Source organism: Myxocyprinus asiaticus, chromosome 12, assembly GCF_019703515.2.
Source record: "Myxocyprinus asiaticus isolate MX2 ecotype Aquarium Trade chromosome 12, UBuf_Myxa_2, whole genome shotgun sequence".
In the NCBI taxonomy this organism is placed as follows: domain Eukaryota; kingdom Metazoa; phylum Chordata; class Actinopteri; order Cypriniformes; family Catostomidae; genus Myxocyprinus; species Myxocyprinus asiaticus.
Genome location: NC_059355.1, coordinates 28,401,757 through 28,426,349, shown reverse-complemented (window position 1 = coordinate 28,426,349; position 24,593 = coordinate 28,401,757). Strand labels below are relative to the sequence as shown.

Genomic DNA, 24,593 nt, shown 5'->3' with positions numbered 1-24,593 from the left:
GTGGCAGTTTAATTACAGTATTCATAGGAACCCTGCTGTTTCAGAAATCTCCAGCTCTCTGTTACAGTTCCGAGGCCTGAAATAAACCACAGGGTTATTTAAACACTGCTGGACAGATCCACATAAACCAGCAGCCTGTCTTAAAACACATTAGCATTACACACAGACTGTCAGTAGTGTTGAAGATTAACTGATGTAATCTAGCACTGTGGTTCTCAACTGGTTTTGCTTAAGGACATAAATTGGACAATAAGTGGTGACCCAACATAGTATAAAAAAATTTACAAAAGTAAACAAAAATTTCCTTAAAGTGCCGACACAGCATACATCTGTAATATAGGCACATTTCTTGTTCGTGTTACATCCATCAAACCTTAAATAGCAGCAAGTCCAAATTCAAAGCTTTTAAATGACACCTATTTTTCAAATGAGAAGCTTTTTATAAATTAGCTAGCCGTTCCAAGTTAAGGATTAAAAATTAAAACTTTTTTTTATAATATCGGTTATCAGAATCGACCACAATGAGCTGTGAATTATTGGTTATCAGTTTCGGCACTGAAATTCCACATAGGTACATCCCTTTTCTAAAATTTTCTAAATATAAAATGTGTATGTCTGCTAAAAATGTATTTGATCAGCATTTAGGAGTACAGTAGCATATAGATGGCATCAAAGGTAAAAAAAAAAAAAAAAAAAAAAAACTCACATTTTGATTTCATGGGTGTCTTTAATTTTAAACATTGAAAAGGTGCATATATTTTTTTATTTATTAATGGTAATCATATTTTCATGAAAAACTTTCAGAAAACTCAACAGGCATGTTGTTATACAGTAGTTTGAGCATTTGCATTCTCTCGGTTGGTGATAATTTACAGCACAAACCACGTTTATTCCAGTTCCATGTGTAAAATGTAGTCTGGGTCATGTTGTCTTTTACCTTCTGTAGTTTTGTTCATGGTTTTCGAGAATGATTGCATTCCACGCAACCTGTCACTGTTGGCATCAGTGTAAGTTGGCTATCTTCTACCAAGTAACAGATGAATGTGCAACAAAATTATTTTTATTTTTATTATACATTTGATCTCTTTGACATTACCAGCAAAAGATATAAGAAGCATTTTCTCTCTCTCTTTAAAAGTTGAATGCCTATTTATTTTGTAATCCTAATCATGCTTTATGATGTGGTTAGCTTTATTTGCATTTTATTATTTGCATTTAGCATTGTTTTTCCCTGCTGGCTCTCTCAGAACAGACCTGCAACCCAGTTTGGGTCGTGACCCACCAGTTGAGAACCACAGATTTAAAAGACATGCGAGTGAGTTTGTCGATGCAACATTCTCACAGACCTATTTTAATTTCTTTAAAGAAAGGAACAAATGAATACAGCCCACGCTCACACACAAACACACACACACATACACTGTCATGGTCTTTCATGTCTCAGATAATGGTTCGCACTTATGTTTTGTTAGTACATCGATTTTTTTTTGTCCAAAAATACCTTAAATGGTGTTCCTCTTTATCTCATTTTCAATTTGGTACTTATTTTTGTTGTAAGATACAGTACATTGTGGCAGCATGCAACATGTGAACATTAATCTTTGTTCCCTATCTGTCACTCACTCGACGTTGTGTCGATGTAGTGACATTAGGGGTCACTCTTGGGAGCCCGAGACACCTCTGGTCTTTAATAAAAGGCCAATGAAAATTGGCGAGTGGTATTTGTATGCCACTCCCCCGGACATACGGGTATAAAAGGAGCTGGTATGCAACCACTCATTCAGATTTTCTCTGCGGAGCCGAACGGTCATGCTCATTGAGCTGAATATTATTGTTCATTCACCTCTGCTGGATCTGACGGCGCATTTCAGTGGCTTCTCCCTCCTCTGCACTGGTGCACTGCAGAGAACACCCCTGAGCGCTTCGGCAGAAAAACTAGAGAGTATATTTTCTGAAACAGCCTTATTCCCCTCTAAAAGAGTATATATTTCTCTAAAAGAGCGCACACACGGAACGTCTTTTTAAAGATGCGTCTTTTCAAAGATGTCTTTCCGATTGTGTGTTATTCCTGGTTGCGGTCGTTATCTCTCAACTTCGGATGGTCATGATCGCTGTCTTTCGTGTCTGGGCGTGACCCACACGGAGGCAGCTTTTGTGAATGGTTCATGTTCTCACTGCGAGAACATGACCATGGCAACGTTGCGGTCGCGGCTTGCTTTTGTAAGAAAGCAAGCCACCCCAGCGGCTCCCCGCCTCGGTCCTTCTACCTACGTGTATGAGGCCAGCGCGGCTAGCACCGGGGGCGATTTGGAGACCCCAATGGGATCGTCTCTGCCGGGTATCCCCCCGCGGACCTTCCATTCCCCAGCACGCTCGTCTGCCCCAATCGGGCTTCAGGATGAGTTCGCCGGCTCGTCTCACGGCGAGTCTGGCTTCTTGTTCGGAGCCCGCGAAGATGATGAGCTCTCGAGCGCAGCATCGGAGAGCGGGCTTGTCCAGTTGGACGCAGAAGCCTCAGCTGGGCTTCCCCCTTCGGGGACGATCGCCCAGTCACAGGCCGATGCTGAAATGACGGACATGCTTTCCTGGGTGGCCACGAGCGTCGGGCTAGAGTGGAACCCTCCGCTCTCCCCTGAACCCTCGCGGCTTGATGATTGGTTTCTGGGCTCGCGGCACCGCTCAAAGCAGCCGTGCCCCGCTCCAGTGCCATTCTTCCCGGAAGTGCATGAGGAGCTGATGAAGTTGTAGGAGGCACCTTTCACTGCCCGGCCCGACTCCGCAGTTCCCCCGCTCTCACTACCCTTGATGGCGGGGCGGCCAAGGGCTATACGGCGATTCCCCTGGTGGATAACGCGCTCGTGGTGCACCTATGCCCACAGAGTGCCGCCACCTGGTGTGGGACGCCCCAAGCTCCCGTCCAAGCCCTGTAGGCTCATGTCATCCCTGACGGCTAAAGCCTACAGTGCTGCTGGACAAGCTGCCTCTGCCCTGCATGCCATGGCTCTCCTGCAGGTCCACCAAGCCAAGGCGCTGAAAGAACTGTACGAGGGTAGTTCCGCCCCAGATTTGATGCAGGAACTGCGCTCGGCGACGAAGGTCATGGTCACGTCTCTCGGGCGGATGATGGCCACACTAGTGGTCCAGGAGCGCCACCTTTGGCTCAACCTGGTCGAGATGGGCGAGGCCGACAAGACACGGTTCCTTGCTGCCTCCATTTCCCAGGCGGGCCTATTCGGCGACACCGTCGAGGACTTTGCCCAGCAGTTTTCGATGGTGAAGTAGCAGACGGAGGCAATCCGGCACATCCTGCCCCGGCGCGGCTCAAGATCCCGCACCCCGTCTGCTTGTCGCCAAGGGCGTCCCCCTGCGGTGACTGCACCGGCTCCGCCGCAGCCCGCCCCTTCAGCCTGGCCCCAGCCCACTGCAGGAAGCCGACGCCACCCGTCTCACAGCCGGCGCCGAAGAACCCACGGAGGTCCTCGAAGCGCCCCTGAGACGGGCAACCCAGGGACGAGAGAACCCACTCATGTGGAGCTGGTAGAAAGACCACTCCATCCCCCGGTGGAGGGCCGGGTGGAAAATCTTTTGTTGCCTTTTTGTTTAATTTCGCCGCACGCCCAAGTGGCTGCGGTACCCAACAGTTCAGCAAAAGAGCGGCTTCCTTCCTCCCTGGGTCACATACCCGGTGCGTATGGTCGTCACCACGACTACCGTCCACGGGATTTTTCTTGCAGGAGGCCCCACCTGCTGGTACGTCTGACGACATTGTCCCCTTGGTCCCCCTCGCGCGGAATTTGGACGCGTGGCTCGTGCTTTCCAATCCATCGCGGTGGCTGATCCGGACTGTCCGACTCGGCTACGCGATTCAGTTCGCCATGCGTCCGCCCAGATTCAGCGGTATTCACTTCACCTTGGTCAAGGGCGAAAACGCCGCCACCCTGCGTGCGGAGATCGCTACCCTCCTACGGAAGGACGCGATAGAACCTGTCCCTCCAGCCGAGATGAAGAAAGGGTTTTACAGCCCCTACTTCATCGTACCGAAAAAAGACGGTGGGTTGCAGCCAATCTTGGACCTGCGAGTACTGAACCGGGCTTTACTCAGACTCCCGTTCAAGATGCTGATGCAAAAACGCATTCTGGTGAGCGTCCGGCATCAAGATTGGTTCGCGGCGGTAGACCTGACGGATGCATACTTCCACATCTCGATCCTTCCTCGACACAGACCCTTCCTGCGGTTCGCGATCGAGGGTCAGGCGTATCAGTACAAAGTCCTCCCTTTCAGCCTGTCCCTGTCTCCTCGCGTCTTTACGAAGATCGCAGAGGCTGCCCTTGCCCCGCTAAGGGAGGTGGGCATTCGCATTCTCAACTATCTCAATGACTGACTAATCCTAGCTCACTCTCGAGACGTGTTGTGCGCACACAGGGACCTGGTGCTCTCACACCTCAGCCGACTAGGGCTTCGGGTCAACTGGGAAAAGAGCAAGCTCCTACCGGTTCAGAGCATCTCTTTTCTCGGTTTGGAGTTGGACTCAGTCTCCTTGACGGCGCACCTTACGAACGAGCGTGCCTAGTCGGTGCTGGCCTGTTTGAAGGTGTTCAAACAAGGAACAGCGGTTCCACTGAAACATTTTCAGAGGCTTCTGGGGCATATGGCATCCTCGGCGGTGGCCACCCCGCTCGGGTTGATGCATATGAGGCCGCTTCAGCACTGGCTCCAGACTCGAGTCCCGAGATGGGCATGGCGCCACTGGACACACCGCGTGGCCATCACGTCGGTCTGTCACCGTCTTTTCAGCCCTTGGACTGACCTCTCATTTCTATGAGCAGGTGTTCCTCTAGAACTGGTCTCCAAGTGCATCGTGGTCACGACAGACGCCTCCAAAATGGGCTGGGGCGCTGTTTGCAACGGGCACGCAGCCGCCGGCCTCTGGACGGGCCCGCAACTGCATTGGCACATCAACTGCCTTGAGTTGTTGGCAATTCTGCTCGCCCTGCGGAGGTTCCGGCCGTTGATCCAGGGCAAGCACGTGTTAGTTCGGGCAGACAGCACGGCAGCGGTAGCATATGTCAACCGCCAAGGCGGTCTGCGCTCTCGTTGTATGTCACAACTCGCCCGCCGTCTCCTCCTCCGGAGTCAGCAGCACTTCAAGTCGATCACTCAGGCTAGGGCCCCCTCTACGAGGCGCCTGTATGCCTTTAAGTGGCGTCTATTCGCTAAGTCGGATCAGTGCTTTCCTTCCTGCAGGAGAGGCTGGAAGGGAGGCTGTCCCCTTCCACCTTGAAGTTGTACGTTGCCGCCATAGCAGCACACCACGATGCAGTCGACGGTAAGTCCTTAGAGAAGCACAACCTGATCATCAGGTTCCTGAGAGGCGCCAGGAGGCTGAATCCCTCCAGACCGTGCCTCGTTCCCTCATGGGATCTCTCCGTAGTTCTTCAGGGTCTACAGAGAGCCCCCTTTGAGCCTTTACAGTCAGCCGAGCTTAAGGCACTCTCCTTGAAGACTGCCCTCCTGACTGCACTCACTTCCATCAAGAGTTAGGTGACATGCAAGCGTTCTCTGTCGGCGAAACGTGCCTGGAGTTCGGTCCGGGTTACTCTCACGTGATCCTGAGACCCCGACCGGGCTATGTGCCCAAGGTTCCCACCACCCCTTTTAGGGATCAGGTGGTGAACCTGCAAGCGCTGCCCCAGGAGGAGGCAGACCCAGCCCTGTCGTTGCTGTGTCCAGTGCGTGCTTTACACATCTATTTGGATCGCACGCAGAGCTTTAGAATCACTGAGCAGCTCTTTGTCTGCTTTGGTGCACAGCGGAAAGGAAGCGCTGTCTCCAAGCAGAGGATCATCCACTGGCTCATTGACGCCATAACTATGGCATATCTCACCCAGAACATGCCACTCCCGGTAGGGCTACGAGCCCATTCTACCAGAGGTGTAGCGGCTTCCTGGGCCCTGGCCAGAGGTGCCTCTCTAACAGACATTTGCAGAGCAGCGGGCTGGGCAACACCCAACACCTTTGTAAGGTTCTACAAACTCCGGGTGGAACCGGTTTTGTCCCAGGTAGTGGCACGCAACACAAGCGGATAAGCCCGGGATAGCCGGCTGGATGTATCACTTGCACATAGCGCCTTCCACCTCCCTTGGAGCTGAAGACATGCGCCATTAATTCCCAGTAGTGTTCACAAACTTTGTTCCCTGGTTGACTTCCTCCGAGCCCTGTGGCAGTCGAGTGTTCGGAGAGACTCGCTGCCGGCCCAGTACATGCGCTAACTAAGAACCCTGTTCTGGGGTAGGTGCTCTGCATGTGGCGGTTCCCTGTAAGTCTGACTCCATGCGATATATATCTTCCGCTAGTTTGTTTTCCTGGTGGCAAACTCCTCTGCCTCAGTCTCCATGTTTGTAGTAACTCCTCCCCCATTGGGCAGGATCTACCTTGAAGGCTCTCCACATGGTTGGAAAGACCATGTGACATATTCTTCCACTTAAATATCCCCCCCACTCTTTGGGCGAGGTGTGGTCTCCGCGGTGTCTTCCCCTTGGGAGGGACACCCCCCGACTAGACCTGGTGGCCCAGTTGGATAATCCCCCTTCTTTTTTAGGGAGTGGAAAAAGAGAAGGGGAAAAGAGACCATGACTGGGTTAAGCCTGTCTCTATCTTTGGGTAGTCGACTTGTCCCCAAAAAGGGCCGTTCGACACTCATAACTATGTTGGGGGAGGTTACGTGTCGACCTGGTGTGCTGGCTATGAGGCACACAGCAGTCTGCCCACCACACACCGCCAGTTCACGTAACACAGTTCAGCCAGTTGTGGCATTTCGTATAGGGACCCCTAGTGTCACTACATCGACAAAACGTTGAGTGAGTGACAGATAGGGAATGTCATGGTTACTTGTGTAACCTCTGTTCCCTGAAGGAGGGAACGAGACGTTGTGTCCCTCCTGCCACAACGCTGAACTACCCGCTGAAATGGCCGGACCTTATATCGGCTCCTCAGCATAAAACCTGAATGAGTGGTTGCATACCAGCTCCTTTTATACCCGTATGTCCGAGGGAGTGGCATGCAAATACCACTCGCCAATTTTCATTGGCCTTGTATCAAAGACCAGAGGTGTCTCGGGCTCCCAAGAGTGACCCCTAGTGTCACTACATCGACACAACATCTCGTTCCCTCCATCAGGGAATGGAGGTTACACAAGTAACCATGATGTTATGTATTCATTTATTTTCATTTTTTTATTATTATTTTATATATTTACACACATTGCAGTATCCATTTTTTTTTTTTTTTTTTAACTTCCTGAAACTTCACGCTATAGGAGAAAGGTGTCCCAAGTTGTTCCTGGGTTAGGGCATCTGCTGCCTGCCAGGAACAAACCCAGGCACTTTCCCCACTTTCCTAACATTGATATACTGTATGTACATTTTCAGGAGGTACTCACTTGACTCAACTGCGCATCCTCGCACAGATACTGATCATGTGAAGCAGTGCACACTTATTCATTGCACGCGATGCATGCCCCGGGCATAATAAACACAGGAGCGCATTTACTGTGTGAAGAATGAAAACTTTAGTTAGTTCACCCAAAAATGAAAATTCTGTCATCATTTACTCACCTTCATGCCTTCCCAGATGTGTATGACTTTCTTTCATCTGCTGAACTCAAATGAAGATTTTTTGTAGAATATCTCAGCTCTATAGGTCCATGCAGTGCAAGTGAATGGGTGTCAACATTTTTAAGCCCCAAAATCCATATAAGGGCTACATAAAAGTAATCTAGATGACAGGTGTGATATGATAGGTGTGGGTGAGAAACAGGTCAATATTTAAGTCCTTTTTTCTTCACTTTGTCCTTCTTCGGTTTTTGGTGTTTCACATCCTTCTTGCATATCGCCCCCTACTGGGCTGAGAGAAGAATTTATGACAAAAACATTTCTTAAATTTTGATCTGTTTTTTTATCTGTTTTATTGTGTCAGAACACAGGAGTTAACCACTGGAGTCAAACAGATTACTTTTATGCTCCCTTTATGTGGATTTTGGAGCGTCACAATCTTGGCACCCATTCACTTGCATTGTATGGACCTACAGAACTGAAATAGTCTTCTAAAAATCTTCATTTGTGTTCTGCATAAGAAAGAAAGTCATACAGATATGGTTAAGGTGCTGTATCTCTTCGCATCATGCAAAACCGCTCACTGACTTTCATCTGAAAAGCGAAACCACCCAAGAGAGACTCAGCATGTGCTTGACAGAGACTGAGAAAAATGTGGCTGTTCAGCAAGCTGCAGCAGGTATACCTGAAGAGACTGAACGGCAACCAGAGGAAATAATAGTTTTCAGATTTTAAACCTCGGCAAATTAAACTTCAGCATTCAGTATGTTTTATCTGTATGTATAGTGTCCATTGTTGGGTAAGTTACTCTAAAATGTAATGAATTACTAACTACTAATTACATCTTCTACAGTGTAATTAGATTACTGTACTAATTATTCTTTCTGAAAAGTAATTGCATTACTTATTACTAATTACTTTCTAAAACCCTGATCAACCTTGACTAGATGAAAAATACAAGGATAGATATGAAACTGTTCTTTTAATTCTTTCAAATAAATCATATAAAATCAAATAAATTATTCATGGACTGGCCAAAGAATTTAAGGGGGCTGCATTAAATTAGAAAACATACATTTTAACATTAGACGTTAAATTTCTATTTTAAACGTCTTTATATAACAATCATTATATATGTAACAATCATTATATATTGTTTTATATAGAATTGTCCTAGAGTCTATACAGTATTTAATGCAATTACACCAGAAGTAACTGTAATTAAATTACTAAAAAAATTAAGAGTCATTTACTTTACTTTTTTCAATGAAAAAGTAATTTAATTACAGTAATTAATTACTTAGTACAACACTGATATTGTCTAATAATATATTGGCAAAGTACACTTTAGTTTCTCTTGCCAATATAGTTTGATATAAATTGAATCTTCCCATTTTATCCTATTATTAAAAAAAAGTCCACTGTAAAACACCAGTAAATTTTGTCCAGATTGTAAGTACAACATGTCCACTGATTTTATGCCATGTACTTATACTTGTATAAAAGATTAATACCTGTAAAAATGTGTCTAAGGAACTCTATCTGAAAAAAAATAAAAGAATGTACATTTGTAAATAATTTAAATAAATGATGACTAACCAAAAATTATAAAGTAAATATAGCCTATATATGATGATTTTTTTAAATATTTGTTATAATGTATTATGTACCACAATTTAATTGCGAATTAACGCGATTAATCACAGTAACGTGTAATTAATTAGCTTAAAAAATGTAATTGATTCACAGCAAGGAAAATATCTGGTTCAGGTGGAATATTTTTAAAGACACCATGACATGAATGATGGACACAGTTGCCTTTACTGAGTTGATGTATTTCCTATTGAAACGGTACATATTAAATGGCTTAACCTTTTTTAATAGCCAATAGCCTTTCGTTTATGTCACAGTTCAGGAAAACCATGATTTGCTACTTACTATTGTTCGTCATAGACAGGTTGTTTAAGGATAAGGGACATTCTCATTCTAGAGAGCAGTTTTATTTACCAAAATTCAGATATGTCCCTGCAAGTCATCAGTATTCTTGGTCTGTTTTCCAGGAGAGGAAAGACTGTAACATTTAAATCAGCATTATTATTATTATTATTATTATTATTATTATCTTTTAGGAGTTCATTATCTTTCTTCTCCTCAAAACTTATAGACCTAGACTAAAAGCCACAATACTGTAATTTTAATTCCTTTTGATTCTTTAATGCAATGATTTATGCTCCCCTCCTCACTCAACTGTCTCCCTCACTCCATCTACTTCCCCATTTTTTCCTTCAGAAAATATCATGCCAAATAGAGCAAATGCAAGCTGACATTTCCCAGGAAGTACTCCCCTCCAAGCCACAAGCATCACTGTACTCTGAACTACTGTACCACTCACACAGACTGTGAGGGCACAGACCTTCCCCTGACAGGGTTCTGCTTTCATGTGTGAGTGTAGCGATATAAATTTAGCACTGCTTGGGGACTAGCAGGTGTCTTTACTGGCTCTACTCTCTAGCCAGTGCTGTTGGAGCTCATACGCTAAACCGTCAAATGATACGTGCCCACTGGTTGGATCAGTCATATTCAATTAGAGGCGAGGCAGACTGGCTTTGCTTTGCCTCTGATGGGCCTCATTTCTTGTCATCCAAGTTAGAATCGAGATTGTTCAGGGTGTTTATATTTGATTAGAGTTACAGTACTTCACATGAATCACAATAAGCCACCAGATGTTTCTGTGTCAATATATGTATATTCAATTAACATAGATTTGTTTAATGGTAGAGAGAACAGAATGTTTGAGCTGTAGTTTATGGCACTTTGGAAGCACATATCAGAAACAGAGCTCACTGCTAATCCATCTCTGAAGCTCCATACAGGGGGGCATGATGGAAGATTGCCCCTGCTTTTGCTATCCTCTAAGAGTGATAAGCCAACTGTCTCACCAATCCCTTTCTCCAACAGCCACTCCCTTCAGTGACAGTGCTGGTCCACCAGCACCAAACCAACATAAATAAGCATTGAACAGCATGGAAATTTATGAGCTAAGCTGGTCTTTTTGCAGTACTCGTCTATGTGGGTGGGGGAATAGTAGTGAGCAGATGGAGTTGGAGTGTGGTTGGGATGAATCCACACCTCTAGCAGACATCAGAGATCTAATCAAGAGTTCTGCATGTCTGCAAGCGTGTCCCCCATGCCAGCAAATACACATACACATGCTCACTCACAGCCAGGGAATAACATCCCAGATAAACATTTGACAAGACAAAAATGTTGAGGAAACTGGATGAGTATGTTTCTGTGGACCAAGAGCATTTAGGGCTCTTCTTAAGAGAACTCAGGATATTCATAAATATATGTACAATAATTAACCAATATCACACAGCGATAGTGATTTGGCCATTGTGTCTTGCCTTTGTTATCAGCATCTCACAGAATCTCACAGCAATGTGTTTTAAAATGCTGTCAGGAAAAGCGTGTCTCAAGGTCCCAAGGTTCTGTTCTGTCTGAGCCACAAAATGCCACTTCACAATGAAGTGCAACCAAATACTACTACAATTTGGGAATATTATTACCATACATACAACTGCAATTCATGAAAAACGCTGTGGTACCACTGGTATTTCGAATCTTGAGTACAGCATTAGTATTGTGGCAACAGTATACTGTGCAACACCAAGTGAGCATAGGCTACACTCACACCGCAGCTGGAAGATTTTTGTATGGTTGTTCACCTGACATTTTAAATGTAGCCCGTATCAGATACTGGTCTGAACAGCCGACACATGCGTATAACACTCCCTGAGCATGAGCATGCATGCGTAACTCTGGCATGTTCATCACTGTAATATAAGAAATTTATTAAATTGCATTTTAAATGTAATTACTTGTTTTTTAAAGCGGATATGACACTTAAGATCTACTGTATCTATCCAATAATATGTCAAAGTAATGGAGACAAACTGTCTTATTTTTAAATAAATTAATTTTCCCTTCATGTGGTGCAAGTTAATTATCATCGAAGCTCAAAAGTGTAATATTACTTAAGAGCAAAACACAGCAGGAAAAACGGCATAACATATTTGTAAGGTAAAAAGTAATTACTCAATTAATAATTGAAAATTATTTCAAATTTCCACTGACTTGCTTGCATTCACTTTTTGATACAGTTTGAGAAATATAGAAACTTGTGTTTTCTGTGCGAATAGAGCATTTACAGTACATAAATCTCTATATCTTTTCATGCGTATATTTTACTACGCATAATCCAAACGAATCATAGAACCCAAATGTTGAGCCTATAATTTTTTTTTTCTTTCCTTTCCTTAAAAGAGAACTGAATTAACTAGAAAAGATATGTGTATGTATATGGCAGAAATCAAGTGCGCTAATGACAAATTTTGAGCTAGATTAATGTAAAAATCACATTAAATCTGACCTGGCTGTTCACATTGTAGGCACATTGGATAAAATCAGATACGTATCTGAAAGTGGCCCAGATCATATTTGAAAATGTCAGATTCAATGCACTTGTGGCTGTTCACATGGCCATCCAATTAACAGATCTGTGTCGCATGTGTGTGAAAAAATCAGATTTGGGCCACATTCAGCCGCCGTGTGAAAGTAGCCATTATACAGAACTGTCTATTAAAGCATTTTTTTTTCTTGTTTTACTATTTTTTACTTAAGGTTTGAGAATGTAAATTGACAAAATCTTTTGATTTTATAATTTTATGCTTTTGGAATGCAAATTTGTTAACAGCCAGGTACTGTGTGTTCTTTGCAATAAACATTATAACACAGTGCACCTTGACAACTGCTGATCACTGATGTCCTCTAGCTTTTTTCCCCTAACGGAAATAACGTCTTTAAAATTCTAAAATTATTTAAAATATATTTAAAATTTTGGTAATAAAAAAATTAAAAATTTAAATTTAGTGTCTCAGCTTTGTTGACTGCCCTATTGAGGAACTCACTGCTCAGAGTGATCTGGAGTAAGAGAAAACACTGACGCTCCAACTTCCAAAAAACGGACAACTTGGTCCGGGCTAAGATTTTTCCACATGCTGGCAAGTCTCACTTACATTGCGTGTGATACAAATGTCATCATCAGCACAGTATGTGCAACCTAGTTTTTCTAGACACGTGGAAAGTCTGTGTCTTAGTGCATCGCCGACAAATGCGCCTTCCGATGACTGTGCTAAAAGTATCACAAAGCAGTCATACGGTGCATGCATCATCAAATGTGTCCGTATGGAGTCGCAGTCAAAAGAGTATACTTCCAAAGGCTGAGCATTCGACTATATGTAAGACGGAACGGCACATGGAAAAATAAAGTATGACCTAGCCTTAAATCACACAAATCTGTTTCCACTCTGCATCGCTCACATACTGTGGTCTGGAATGCCACAAACATAGACAAGTGGAGTGATAGAAACAGTGAAATGTTCTAGTGCTGTTATCCGAAAGATCTGCACTGTTGGAATACTTCTTGGCCAATCAGAATAGAGAACCAGAACTAACTGATGTATAATAAAATAATTATTATAAAACGGCTAGTTTAGACTCTAAATTGCCATTGGATGAGTCACGTTGAAGCTTTTCTTAAATAAATGCACACCCGTGAGTGTACATGCTAAATTAAGTTGCTGCATTGCTTGGCAACCACAAACTTTACAGTTCAAATAATGAACTACTTTACTTGGCAGAAGAACAGTTAATTCCAGTTATTATTAATAAAAAATGTAACTGTTTTTTAAACATTGGTGTCTTTTATCATATTACTTTTGCCTCTGCTTCACGTTGTGCCTATGAACACCCCTTACCCATAGTAAAATAACAGTAATGTATGGCCTCTGTTGGCTTATTGCTTTAACTGCTTTTTTGTCTTTATCACATAGATGTTGAGCAATAAGAAAGGTTTGCTACCTGAACCCAATCTGGCCCAGCTCCTCAACAGCATGACCAATCCAGCTGCTCTCCATGTCCTTATGAGACCCTACCTGACTGGCAAACGAGGAGGTAATGCTCTCTCTCTCTCACTCTCTCTCTCTCCCCCACATTGTCTCTCTTAAGTGTCTCTTTACTCATTAGGCAAATACTTTATTGAATATTCATGAGTAATTCTTTTGAAAAGTATTTTTTTTTTTTTCAAACAGAACCAGCGTGTTTCTGTCTGATCATAAATGGGCCCTGTGAGGGTATTGTAGTTGAAATGAAATATCCCCCATGTTTGCATGTGTGCGTGTGTGTGTGTGTGTGTGTGTGTGTGTGTGTGTGTTCACTGCGGAACGGTGATCAGCAGCGCTGTGGATTCTGAGCAGATTTTTCTCTTGATGAAAGCCTAATCATATAATAAAATGAACTTTTCATTGAGTGGAAGAATAAATGAGCTGAGGAGCTGAGGAAGAAGTGGAGGTCGGAGCTTAAAGCGAACACACAATTACACTTACACTAAATATAGCACATGATTAAATGTTAAACTTCTCTACCTATTCCAGAGAAACTTGCCATTAGTGCTGAAACTGGAATTTTGGAATGAGAAAATGATGGACCGCCAACATTGGACATGTACTCCGTGCTGTCCATCTCTCTTCCTTTGAGGGCTTGTTTTCATTTGTTTTGTTTTTTTTGCCACATTATTTTAATCTCTTACTGTATGTTTCCTCCTTGTTTATCTAATGTTTTCCCACCAGGAAAGTTTGGTCGACCACACAATCTCCCCTTCCTGCATCCACCACTGACCACAGCACTACTACAGTTGGGAAAAGCGCAGCAGGTACTCTATTGGTACTTAGTACTTTATTGGCTGGATTGTTTTACATTGGATGAGGATAATTTGGGACACTGGATATTGTATTTCTTGCTCCATCAAAACCAAGTTACCATATGAAACATTGTTTTGGTAATTATATGAGCTGGGCTTTGGCTCTGGTCTTCTGTGCATATGAATCTGATGGTTTAAAGGAGTAAAGGTGTGACCATGGGCATCTTATCAGAGCGAATGTTACTAATGACATCAAAACTTTATTTATTTAAATAAATAAATAATGAAAGAAAAAGACAGATATCCAAAAAATATGTCTTATGAGCAGGTAAGTAGCATATCTTCCACTGTTGTTTTGACTTATTGAAAACAACTGTTTCAAAATAAATAACGTTACAAAAGTTAGGCAACTCTGACATTAGACATAACGATTGCTAGTCATATCAGATAAGGTCAAACAGTGGAATTATAACTTAGCTAGCAGGCAAATAGGCCAATGTAGTAACTGACTTAGAGATTGGCATTGTTACCAGCATAAAGTTAAAATTTTCTACTGTCCTTCCTCTAAAATGAAATCAAGAACTGGAGTATTACAATCCATAATAAAGTGCCACATTAGAGTGGCTAACGTTATCTAATGAACTATTGTGATAAGAAAGCTTCCTGGTTAACTGTCGGTCCAATAAATTATCTTATCTGTCGTGCAAGAAAAAGCCATCTCTGTGTCGGTTTTAAATCCTTTCAGATCTTAGAGTTGTCGCCAACTCTGAAAAGCCAAGCCTATTTTTGATTTGCATTTTATTACAGGCTCTGTCACTTTCCCTGTTGCTTCCAGACTCTTCTCGGTTCTCGATTTCTTTATTTTGAAAATGGGTGATTCCCCAGAGGGTTGCCTTTTTGAATAATCCATAGTCAATGTTGCTCCTTTGTTGTGGCTACAAGCTTTCTACTACCACAACTATCACTGCACATACTGTATACACACGCTGTAGTAGCTCCGTACCTTCTTTTCTTTATTTACGGACATGACGTAAACACGCACAAATGACTGATGGAAGTATGCAATTTCCCGCCGAATCCTTCCTGACAGCTCTAAAATAGAAATCATTATTATAGGCTTACCATAGTCAATCGGGGAATGGCAAATACATGGTTTGGAAGATGAATTGTGTACTTGATCATTAATGAAATTTTGTTCATTTCTAACAAAAAAATCTTACATAGAGTAGCTTTAATGTTAATCTCAACATATACTAATACATTTTTTAAATCAAAAGTTGTATATGTTAACATTAGTTAATGCACTATGATCTAACATTAACAAAGATTAATAAATGCTGTAAAAAAAATGTATTGTTCATTGTTTGTTCATGATGCCTAATGCATTAAAGGAATAGTTCACCCAAAATGAAAATTCTCTCATTATTCACTTACCCTGATGCCATCCCAGAACACAAATAAAGATTTTTAGAAGAAGTGCTCTGTCAGGTCCTTATAATGCAAGTATAATGCAAGGACTTTGACAGTCCAAAAGTCAGATTTAGGCAGCATAAAAGTAATCCATGCGACTCCAGTCGATCAATGAATGTCTTCTGAAGCTAATCGATAGGTTTATGTAAGAAAATGTTTTTAACTTTAAATCGACACTTTTGTCCAGAGCTCTGATGCTGTTTGAAACTCTCGCATGACGTTCCTTCTTCTGTTGTAAATAAGCGACGCTTCCGAATTATCACGTAAACTTGTAGACGCGCTTATGTTACGCGACAGCAACGTGATGCATCAGCTGCTGTCACGAAGTGCTTTTTAAAAGTTATTAACATTTTAATTATCGATTTATTTTTTACACAAACTTATCGATTTGCTTCAGAAGACATTCATTGATCGACTGGAGTCGCATGGATTACTTTTATGCTGCCTAAATGTGACTTTTGGACTGTCAAAGTGCTGGCACCTGTGTACTTGCATTATAAGGACCTGACAGAGCTCTATCTTCTTCTAAAAATCTTAATTTGTGTTCTGCTGAAGAAAGACAAACATACACAACTGGGATGGCATCAGGGTAAGTGAATAATGAGAGAATTTTCATTTTTGAGTGAACTATTCCTTTAACTAATGTTAAATGAAACCTTATTGTAAAGTGTAAAACATTTTTTTATATAAAATTGAATAAAATAAACATTCACCCACACTGAACATTAAAAACATGAATGGACATTAAAGTTAAAGTGTGTAATTTCTGCGGCACTAAACAGAAGTGCAAAAATATTGACTGTTTACAAATAGGTTTCCCTCAGAACACTCTCCTTGTCTTCCATTCATTAAACAAACAGATAGTCCCGCCCCAAATTCACACCATTGGTTGAGCAAATGTTGCTATGTCAGGCTGGCCTTAATGCTCAAACAAACAGAGCAATGTTTTGGTAGTGTCACAGAGCCACAGTGTTCACAGTATTGGAGAGAATCAGTCTACAAATGGCTTACTTATAGTTGTCTCTGCATAATAAACTGGGATTTAGGAAAGTATTAAAACATTGAAAAATGGACACACCTTACCTTTAAGACTATTCTATATAGAATATTCCCTTTCTCTCTCAAGATGGACATGTAGAGGTGAAGTGGAATCCGCTTTATGGATACAAAAGCTTATAGTGCAACAATAATAAGGAGAGACATTTATTATTCGTTTAGAGCAATGGCGAATCCTCCGAGTAGGCAAGGGAGGCAGTGTCTCCTCAAAAATTTGGGTGAGCAAAATAAACAACTGTACATAAATAAAACTAAATAAAATATTATGAAATGTGAGCTCATATAATGTGTGTAGCGGCCATATTTCTGCAGTCACTCTGTCAAACAGCGACACCCGGTGGATAAAGTTTCAGAGGGAGGCTGCATCTCTTATGCCTCCCTTCAGCTCATGGCAATATCACTGCAAATAAAGCGTGTGGTGAATGTGAGAAGGGGTAGCTGCCGAAAATAGGCGAAAAGTCATGTGAGGGGAGACATTGGCTCCAATTAGCTGTAATTCGTTCAATACGCTGTCAATCAGTCAATGCGATAGCACCCGCTTCTCATGCTCTCGTCCTCACAGCTGGTCTCTGCTGATCGCTATGAATGGGATGAACTGATGGAAGTAGAGAAACTATTTGCATAGAAACAACCAGCTGACACAGACAACCGCACTTTTGGTCACATCCAAATCAAAATGAACTTAAAATTACTTGAAATCTGAAATGGTATGTGAGTGGCACGCTTTTTAGTGAACATTCGCTCTTAAAGGTGCGTGCCGTGTGTTTACCAAGGAGGAGATGACGGATGATCCAAAAATAAGATGATTATAAAAATAATAGTCGAACAGATGAAATATACATGATATATGCTTGTTGCTGTATTCTTTTAGGTATTGTTTTTGAGGCAATGAAAAAATTATAATTATAAATCAATGCATACACACGATGAGTCTTTGATTTGTCTTAATTTAATAAATAGTGTTAATATGAATTAACAAAAATAAGTATTTCATGCTTATATACAGTGTAAGTTAAAAGGTATTTCATATGCCTTCCCATATAGAAAAGAAATATATGGCAATTAATATATATAATGTTTATTTTGTTTGGGCATATATGTACATAGCCTATACAAATTTGATAATAATAAACTGATTTAAGTAAAATATATGTTACATATAGAACAACACCCATTTTTAGTATTTTATTATTATGTTGTTACATTTATAAGCAAAATACTTTTATGTTATAGATTTTTATACTGGCCTACTTTTTCATATCATATGTTGTGATGAATCAGATTTCAGATGTGTATGGGTTTAACCTGAAAGCTATTTAAACTTAAACTGAACTGAAATAGGAATTTATGTTGGACTCGTGAAAAAAAAATAAAAAACAAATGCTGAGATGGTACTCTGCCTCCTCATTTCAAAAGTCCACCACACACAACTGGTTTAGAGCAAAAATAGATCAAGATGAATAGAAAAAAGTGTCAATAGGAAAGAAGGACATACAGTACTGTGCAATAGTTTTAGGCACTTGTGAAAAATGTTGCATAGTGAGGAAGTCTTCAAAAATAATGGCATAAATAGTTTTCATTTATCACTTAATGTCATACAAAGTCCAGTAAACATAAAAAAAGCTAAATCAATATTCGGTGTGACCACCTTTGCCTTTAAAACAGCACCAATTCTACTAGGTAAACCTGGACATAGTTTTCCTAGTTCTTGGCAGATAGGCTGTTCCAAGCTTCTTGGAGAATTCGCCACAGTTCATCTATCTATTTAGGCTGTCTCAATTACTTCTGTCTCTTTATGTAATCTCAGACTGACACGATGTTCAGTGGGGGGCTCTGTGGGGACGGTGACATCTGTTGCAGGGCTCCCTGTTCTTCTATTCTAATCTTTTCTATTTGCAAAAGTAATGTTTGGGAGTCTAACATTTATATTACCTATTGACACACTAAAGCTGAAGATATAAATAACCATCTTAAGACAGATGCTTTTGTGAAACATCTTATGTGCCTAAAACTTTTGCACAGTACTGTATAGCTGCAGTTTAAGTGCCGATTACCATTAAGTAGCAACTGTTTTGTCCACATACTTTTTTTATATAACTCATAAGTACCTCTCTCTCTCTCTCTCTCTATCTCATGCAGAATGCAATTCTAGGAAATGGTCTTGTTCTCCAGAATCTTCTCCACATGCAGATGGCCCAACAGCAGCTCTTACACATCAAAGACAAGCATGTCACTAATGCGAGGGTGTGTGTGTCATAATGTGTCTTGTTCCCATTAAAGGTTAAGTTTACCCAAAAATGAAAATCTGGTAACACTTTACAATAAGGTTCCTACAAGGTTCTATTTGTTAGGTATCATAAACTATCAATGAACATTTTTAATGTTTTTTTAATTAAAAATTTTAATTTTTAATTTTTAAAGCATTTATTAATCTTTGTTAATGTTAATGTAAAAATACAGTTGTTCATTGTTAGTGTATGTTAATGTATACAACTTTATTATACATAAAATAACACAGTTTTAATTGTTTTAATGTCAAAATTAACGTTAGCCAAGATTAATAAATGCTGTACAAGTATTTTTGATTGTTAGTTCCTGTTAACTAATTTAGCCAACTAATGTTAACAAATAGAACCTTATTGTAAAGTGTTACCGAATATTCTGTCATCATTTACTCACCCTCTTGTTTTTCCAAAACTCATATGACTTTGTTTCTTCTGTTGAACATAAACACGGATATTAGACAAAATTTTAGCCCCAGTCACCATTAACTTTCATTGTATGGAAAAAAGATGATCGACTGATCTCCTTTTGTATTCCACGGAAGAAAGCCATACGGGTTTGAGACAACTAGACATTTGCTGATATTCAGTTATATGGTATTTCGTGATATTTAACATGCACAATATTGTTATCGTGAGCACTTCAAAATACCGTGAACATTTTTAGATAACCTACTAACCCAATTGATTCGATTTTTCTGAATGCACTGTAGCATTTCCATCAATAAATCAACATTTCCAACACTCTAACTCTTACAGTATTAGGAATACATACCAAATTACTAGGAAACTCTAAAATTCATGTTTCTTATTCAATTAAACTTTTCCCTCAAAATGTTACCATTGTTGTTACTTGTTCATTTGCAATGAAAATAAACCATAATAAATTAGATAAATGCAAAATAGAAGCACTGGCCACCATGTCTCTTTGAATCTTATATGGTTTGATCTGTGCAAAGTTACTTTCTTTGTGGTAACTAAATATTGTAATTAAGGGCAGCAATAAAGTTGATTTATCTTTCAACCCATTTTGCAATTCAATACAATACTGTAATAATACTGTATACCATGACAAATGCTTTAGCAATTATCGTGATATGAAAATTTTATACCATCACATCCTTAGAGGCAACTTTAGGGTGAGTAAATGATGGCAGAATGTTCATTTTAGGGTCTCTTTACACAGTCGGTTAGTCTTTAATGTAAACAGGCTGAACGCAAAATCGGGATTTGTGTCTTGCAGTGTAAGTGCAGCCTGCCGCTTTAAAATATGTCTTTAATTATAATCAAACAACAATATTAACAAGGAGAAAAACGATTTGTTCTTTATTACTGACTGTTTACTTGAATAATTACTTGAAAAGCAATTTATAATAAAGTAGAATAAGAATAAGGCATTGTTCTAATTATATTTTTATATATATATTACATTTAATATCTAATCTTTTAAATAGAAAATGTAAGCATATTAGTTTTTGCTGTAGTATTGAAATCTCCCTTAAGAAATAAAAATAATAATAAAAAAAAAATAAAAAAACATTACCGCATTAATGTGGTGTAAGCAATGTTTGTGTGAGTGTGACTTACCTGAAAAAAACTAGCAATGGCTGTTTGGCAACAGCAGCCTAAAATTGTATTCACAGTTCTTTCTGTGAGGATATTATTAGTCTGCATTACATTCTGTTGTAAATAATGAGACAACTGCAGCTTTCATTTCGAAAAGCATTATTTATATTTATTTTATAAAGCAGTATTAGAGCCATAGATCTCACCGGCATTTGTAATATATATTTGGGGTTCTGGTTAGAAAATTATACAGATGTCCACATGGAAATTTAAGGGAGAGGAGATAATAACAGTGATATTATATGCTTGGCAAAGCTTTCATAAATCCATTTTAATGCACATCTTTGTTTGTGTGAGAATGTGCTGGCGATGTTAGTTGTTTTTGAGCATGTGTTGTAGATTCAAACTGGATTAAAGGAAGAGTTTCACCCATAAATGAAAATTCTGCATTTTCGTGCACATTCTTCTGTGGATCACAAAAGGTAAATTTTTGAAGAGTATCCTAGCCACTTTTTTCCATTTAATTAAACAGGAATGAGGACTGGGGACTGTGAAGCTCCAAAATAAAAAAAAAAGCACCATAAACATATCATAAAAGCTACAGCGCTTCTTGGTGCATTCATTAGAGCTCGTAAGAGAAGTAGCGGTGTCTGATTTGTGAACTAATGATTCATTTGTGTCAGATCTGAATGATTCATTCACAAATTAAATTGATCTGTTTATCGAGTTGAACTCACTGACTTACATAACTTACATTTCAGTCTGTCCACACACAAAGCTATCATATGTCTTGGAATGTAGCACACAAGTAGTAAGGACCACTTTTTATGATACGTTTAGGGTGCTTAAATGCCCAAGTTTTTATTCTCTATAAGTAAAAGAATGGCCAGGATAGTCTTTAAAAATTAGTTTTGTGTTCTATCTCGCCTGTCTTCATGTTCTTTAACTTCCAGAGGAGACGGAATGTGTTTAGCTTCATGATAAGCCACATCGTCATTCTTGACTCATTTCGCCTATTATGGCCTATCTGTTCTCTTTTCTCCTTCATCATTATCTTATTTCCTCTCAGGTCCCGGGTCTTTTAGGTGACCCCTCTCGGCTGCTTCTCCAGAAAGTTCTGGGTCTTCGAGCTCCAGCAGCGATTCCTCTGGGGAAAGGCTTGCTGGGAGATTCCCCCACAGGTGAGAGCTTCTGATCGGATTGGTCAAGCCTGCTCACCGCAGGCCCAATCCAGAGGTCTCTGTCTCCACTATAGGGAAAGACATTTGCAATGCAAATCCTCAAACTGTTTCAAAAGCCTCATTATAAGCAGTGAAAGACAGATGCTTCAATCAGTATTTCTCCTTTTGTGCTCTTATACAGAGGGTGTGTGTGTGCAATGTCTGGTATAGGCATTCATCAAAGAATTAAAGACCTTTGAAGAGTATGTTTTTGTGCAGGGTCATTTCTATTTGAATATCAGTGCCGTGCAGGTGTTGCAGTTGGTTAGAAATTGAAATACAAAGGTATGGATGTTTTCCTGAATATACCCTATATGCATTAGTTGGAATGAAAGCTTATTTACCACCGTAATGCAACAAAGTTGCTCTAATATTTTCTCAATACCACCCAAAATGACAGAGATCAGCCGCTTTGGGGTTGTGTCTGTAAAAATGTACATCAAGTGGGTATAGTCTATGATTGCTTTAAATATGCTTTTATAAAATTAATTATAGACAGTATATATATTGATATATATAGTATATAAATTAACATTTATAATACAGTATGTATATATATATGTGTGTGTGTGTGTGTGTGTGTGTGTGTGTGTGTATATATATATATATATATATATATATATATATATATATATATATATATATATATATATATATATATATATATAGTGGAGGTGAGGGCATTGTTGAGCGCCCGTCTGGGGAGAGAGAAAGCGGTAAGGATATCCGCCTGAGATGAATTATGGCTAATTACCATTTCTATGTTCACAGTGAGAGTCGGGGGAGATAAAAGACGGCCCAGTCCCTTGAAAGAGGGAGAGCTGAACCTGAGCACAGTGTGTGTGTTATGGAAGCTTCACTGTCTGGCTGAAAAGCAGCAGTTTTACGTTGGCCACTGAAAAGCGTTATTTTTGTTTGAGTTGCATTGAGTACGCTGCTATGGAGTCATCTTCGCCGCTGGAGGAAGTGTTCCGATCCCTCGCCAGCATCCACCAGGCTCAACACCAGGCCCTCATGGATCTGCGGGAAGAGCAGCAACAGCGCTTCGAGGTGCTCCTTCGAGGCCAATAGGAGGACCGACGGGCATTGCAGAGCTTGGTGCCTCTGTAGGGGGTGCACGACACGACCCCGGCAGCAGCAAACCTCCATGTGTTGCGAAGATGGGGGCACAAGATGATTCGGAGGCCTTTCTGGAGCTCGTAGAGCGCACGGCCCAAGCCCTGGAATGGCCACGGGTGTAATGGGCAGTCCACCTCTTACCGCTGCTGACCGGGGAGGCCCAACTTTTGGCCCAACAGCTCCCGGTCGACAACCTCCTGAGGTACCCCGAGCTGAAGAAAGCCGTTCTGCAGCGGGTCGGCTGCAGTCCAGAGGAGCACCGCCAGTGGTTCCGATCCCTGATACTGAGCAAAGTCGGCCGCCCGTTTGCCTTCACTCAACAACTCTGTGATGCCTGCCGGTGGTGGGTGCTGGCTGAGGAGCCCAGCAATGTCGGGCATGTCATCGATCTTGTGGTGCTGTAGCAATTCATCTCCCGACTACTGAAAGGATCAGCGGAGTGGGTCCAGTGCCACCGACCGGTGTCGCTGGATGAAAGAGTGCAGTTGGCAGAGGACAATTTAGTGGCATACCCAGGGGCAGACATGCCCTGCTCTCTCTCTGTCTGTGATCCCTCCCCCGCCCCTTCCCCTCCTTCCTTCCTACCTATCCTGTTCCCCCGGAAAAATCCCCCGAGACTGGTGCCTTTGCCTCAGGGGTGTATTAACCCTCCTGTTTCTCTCTCCCCCGGCTCTTGCCATTCTTCCTCTCAGGTGGGGGAAGCTGCCGCCACTAGTGTGGGTGTGAGGTTCGGGCCGGTCTGTTGGAGTTGCGGGGAGCCGGGTCACATCCGCGAACAGTGCCCAGTGATGGAGGTGGGGATGTTGATCCGGGTCCCCGACACTCCACAGGCCACCCGCGATTGAGCTAGGACGTACCAAATACCCTTGAGTATTAGGGGGTACATACCAAGCCTTGGTGGATTCAGGTTGTAACCAAACCTCTATTCATCAGTGCTTTGTTCAAAATGGGGCATTGAATACAAATAATCGGGTGAAGTTGAGGTGTGTACACGGGGATATTTACGATTATCCTGCGGTGACCGTCACTATTCTATTTTGGGGTCAAAAGCATAACATTGAGGCTGTGGTTAGTTCCCGCCTCGCCCATCCACTAATTTTGTTTGACCAAGTGAAAGTAATTGATGGTCAATGCCTTCAGCTGCGCATTGCACTCACATATCCGTATTTCTCAGTAATAATCGATCGGTTGTATCGAGTGATGCAGGATGCTCAGACAAAGGAAGATACATCCCAGTTGTTAGTACCAAGGAGCTGTCGGGAAATGTTGTTCCAGGCAGCTCATCATAGTCCGATGGTGGGTCATTTGGGACAGGGGAAAACACTAAGCCATCTCATGGCCCGTTTCTATTGGCCGGGCATTCGCGGGGATGTTAGCCGGTGGTGTGCGACATGCCGCGAATGTCAGCTGTTGAATCCGCCGGCCACACCAAAAGTGCCATTGCACCCTCTTCCGTTGATCGAGGTTCCCTTTGATAGAATTGGCATGGACCTCGTTAGGCCATTAGAA

The 24,593-nt window shown here is 41.5% G+C and overlaps 1 protein-coding gene across 1 annotated transcript in view; it reads left to right on the top strand.

Moving 5' to 3' along the window:
• LOC127449400 (ribonucleoprotein PTB-binding 2-like) overlaps positions 1–24,593 on the top strand; it is a 120,715-nt gene that overhangs the window by 64,080 nt on the left and 32,042 nt on the right. Inside the window, exons 5-8 of the mRNA XM_051712807.1 lie at positions 13,506–13,626; positions 14,301–14,383; positions 19,037–19,141; positions 21,815–21,926. Coding sequence (XP_051568767.1) covers positions 13,506–13,626; positions 14,301–14,383; positions 19,037–19,141; positions 21,815–21,926 — 421 coding nt within the window. The remainder of the gene's footprint in view (positions 1–13,505; positions 13,627–14,300; positions 14,384–19,036; positions 19,142–21,814; positions 21,927–24,593) is intronic.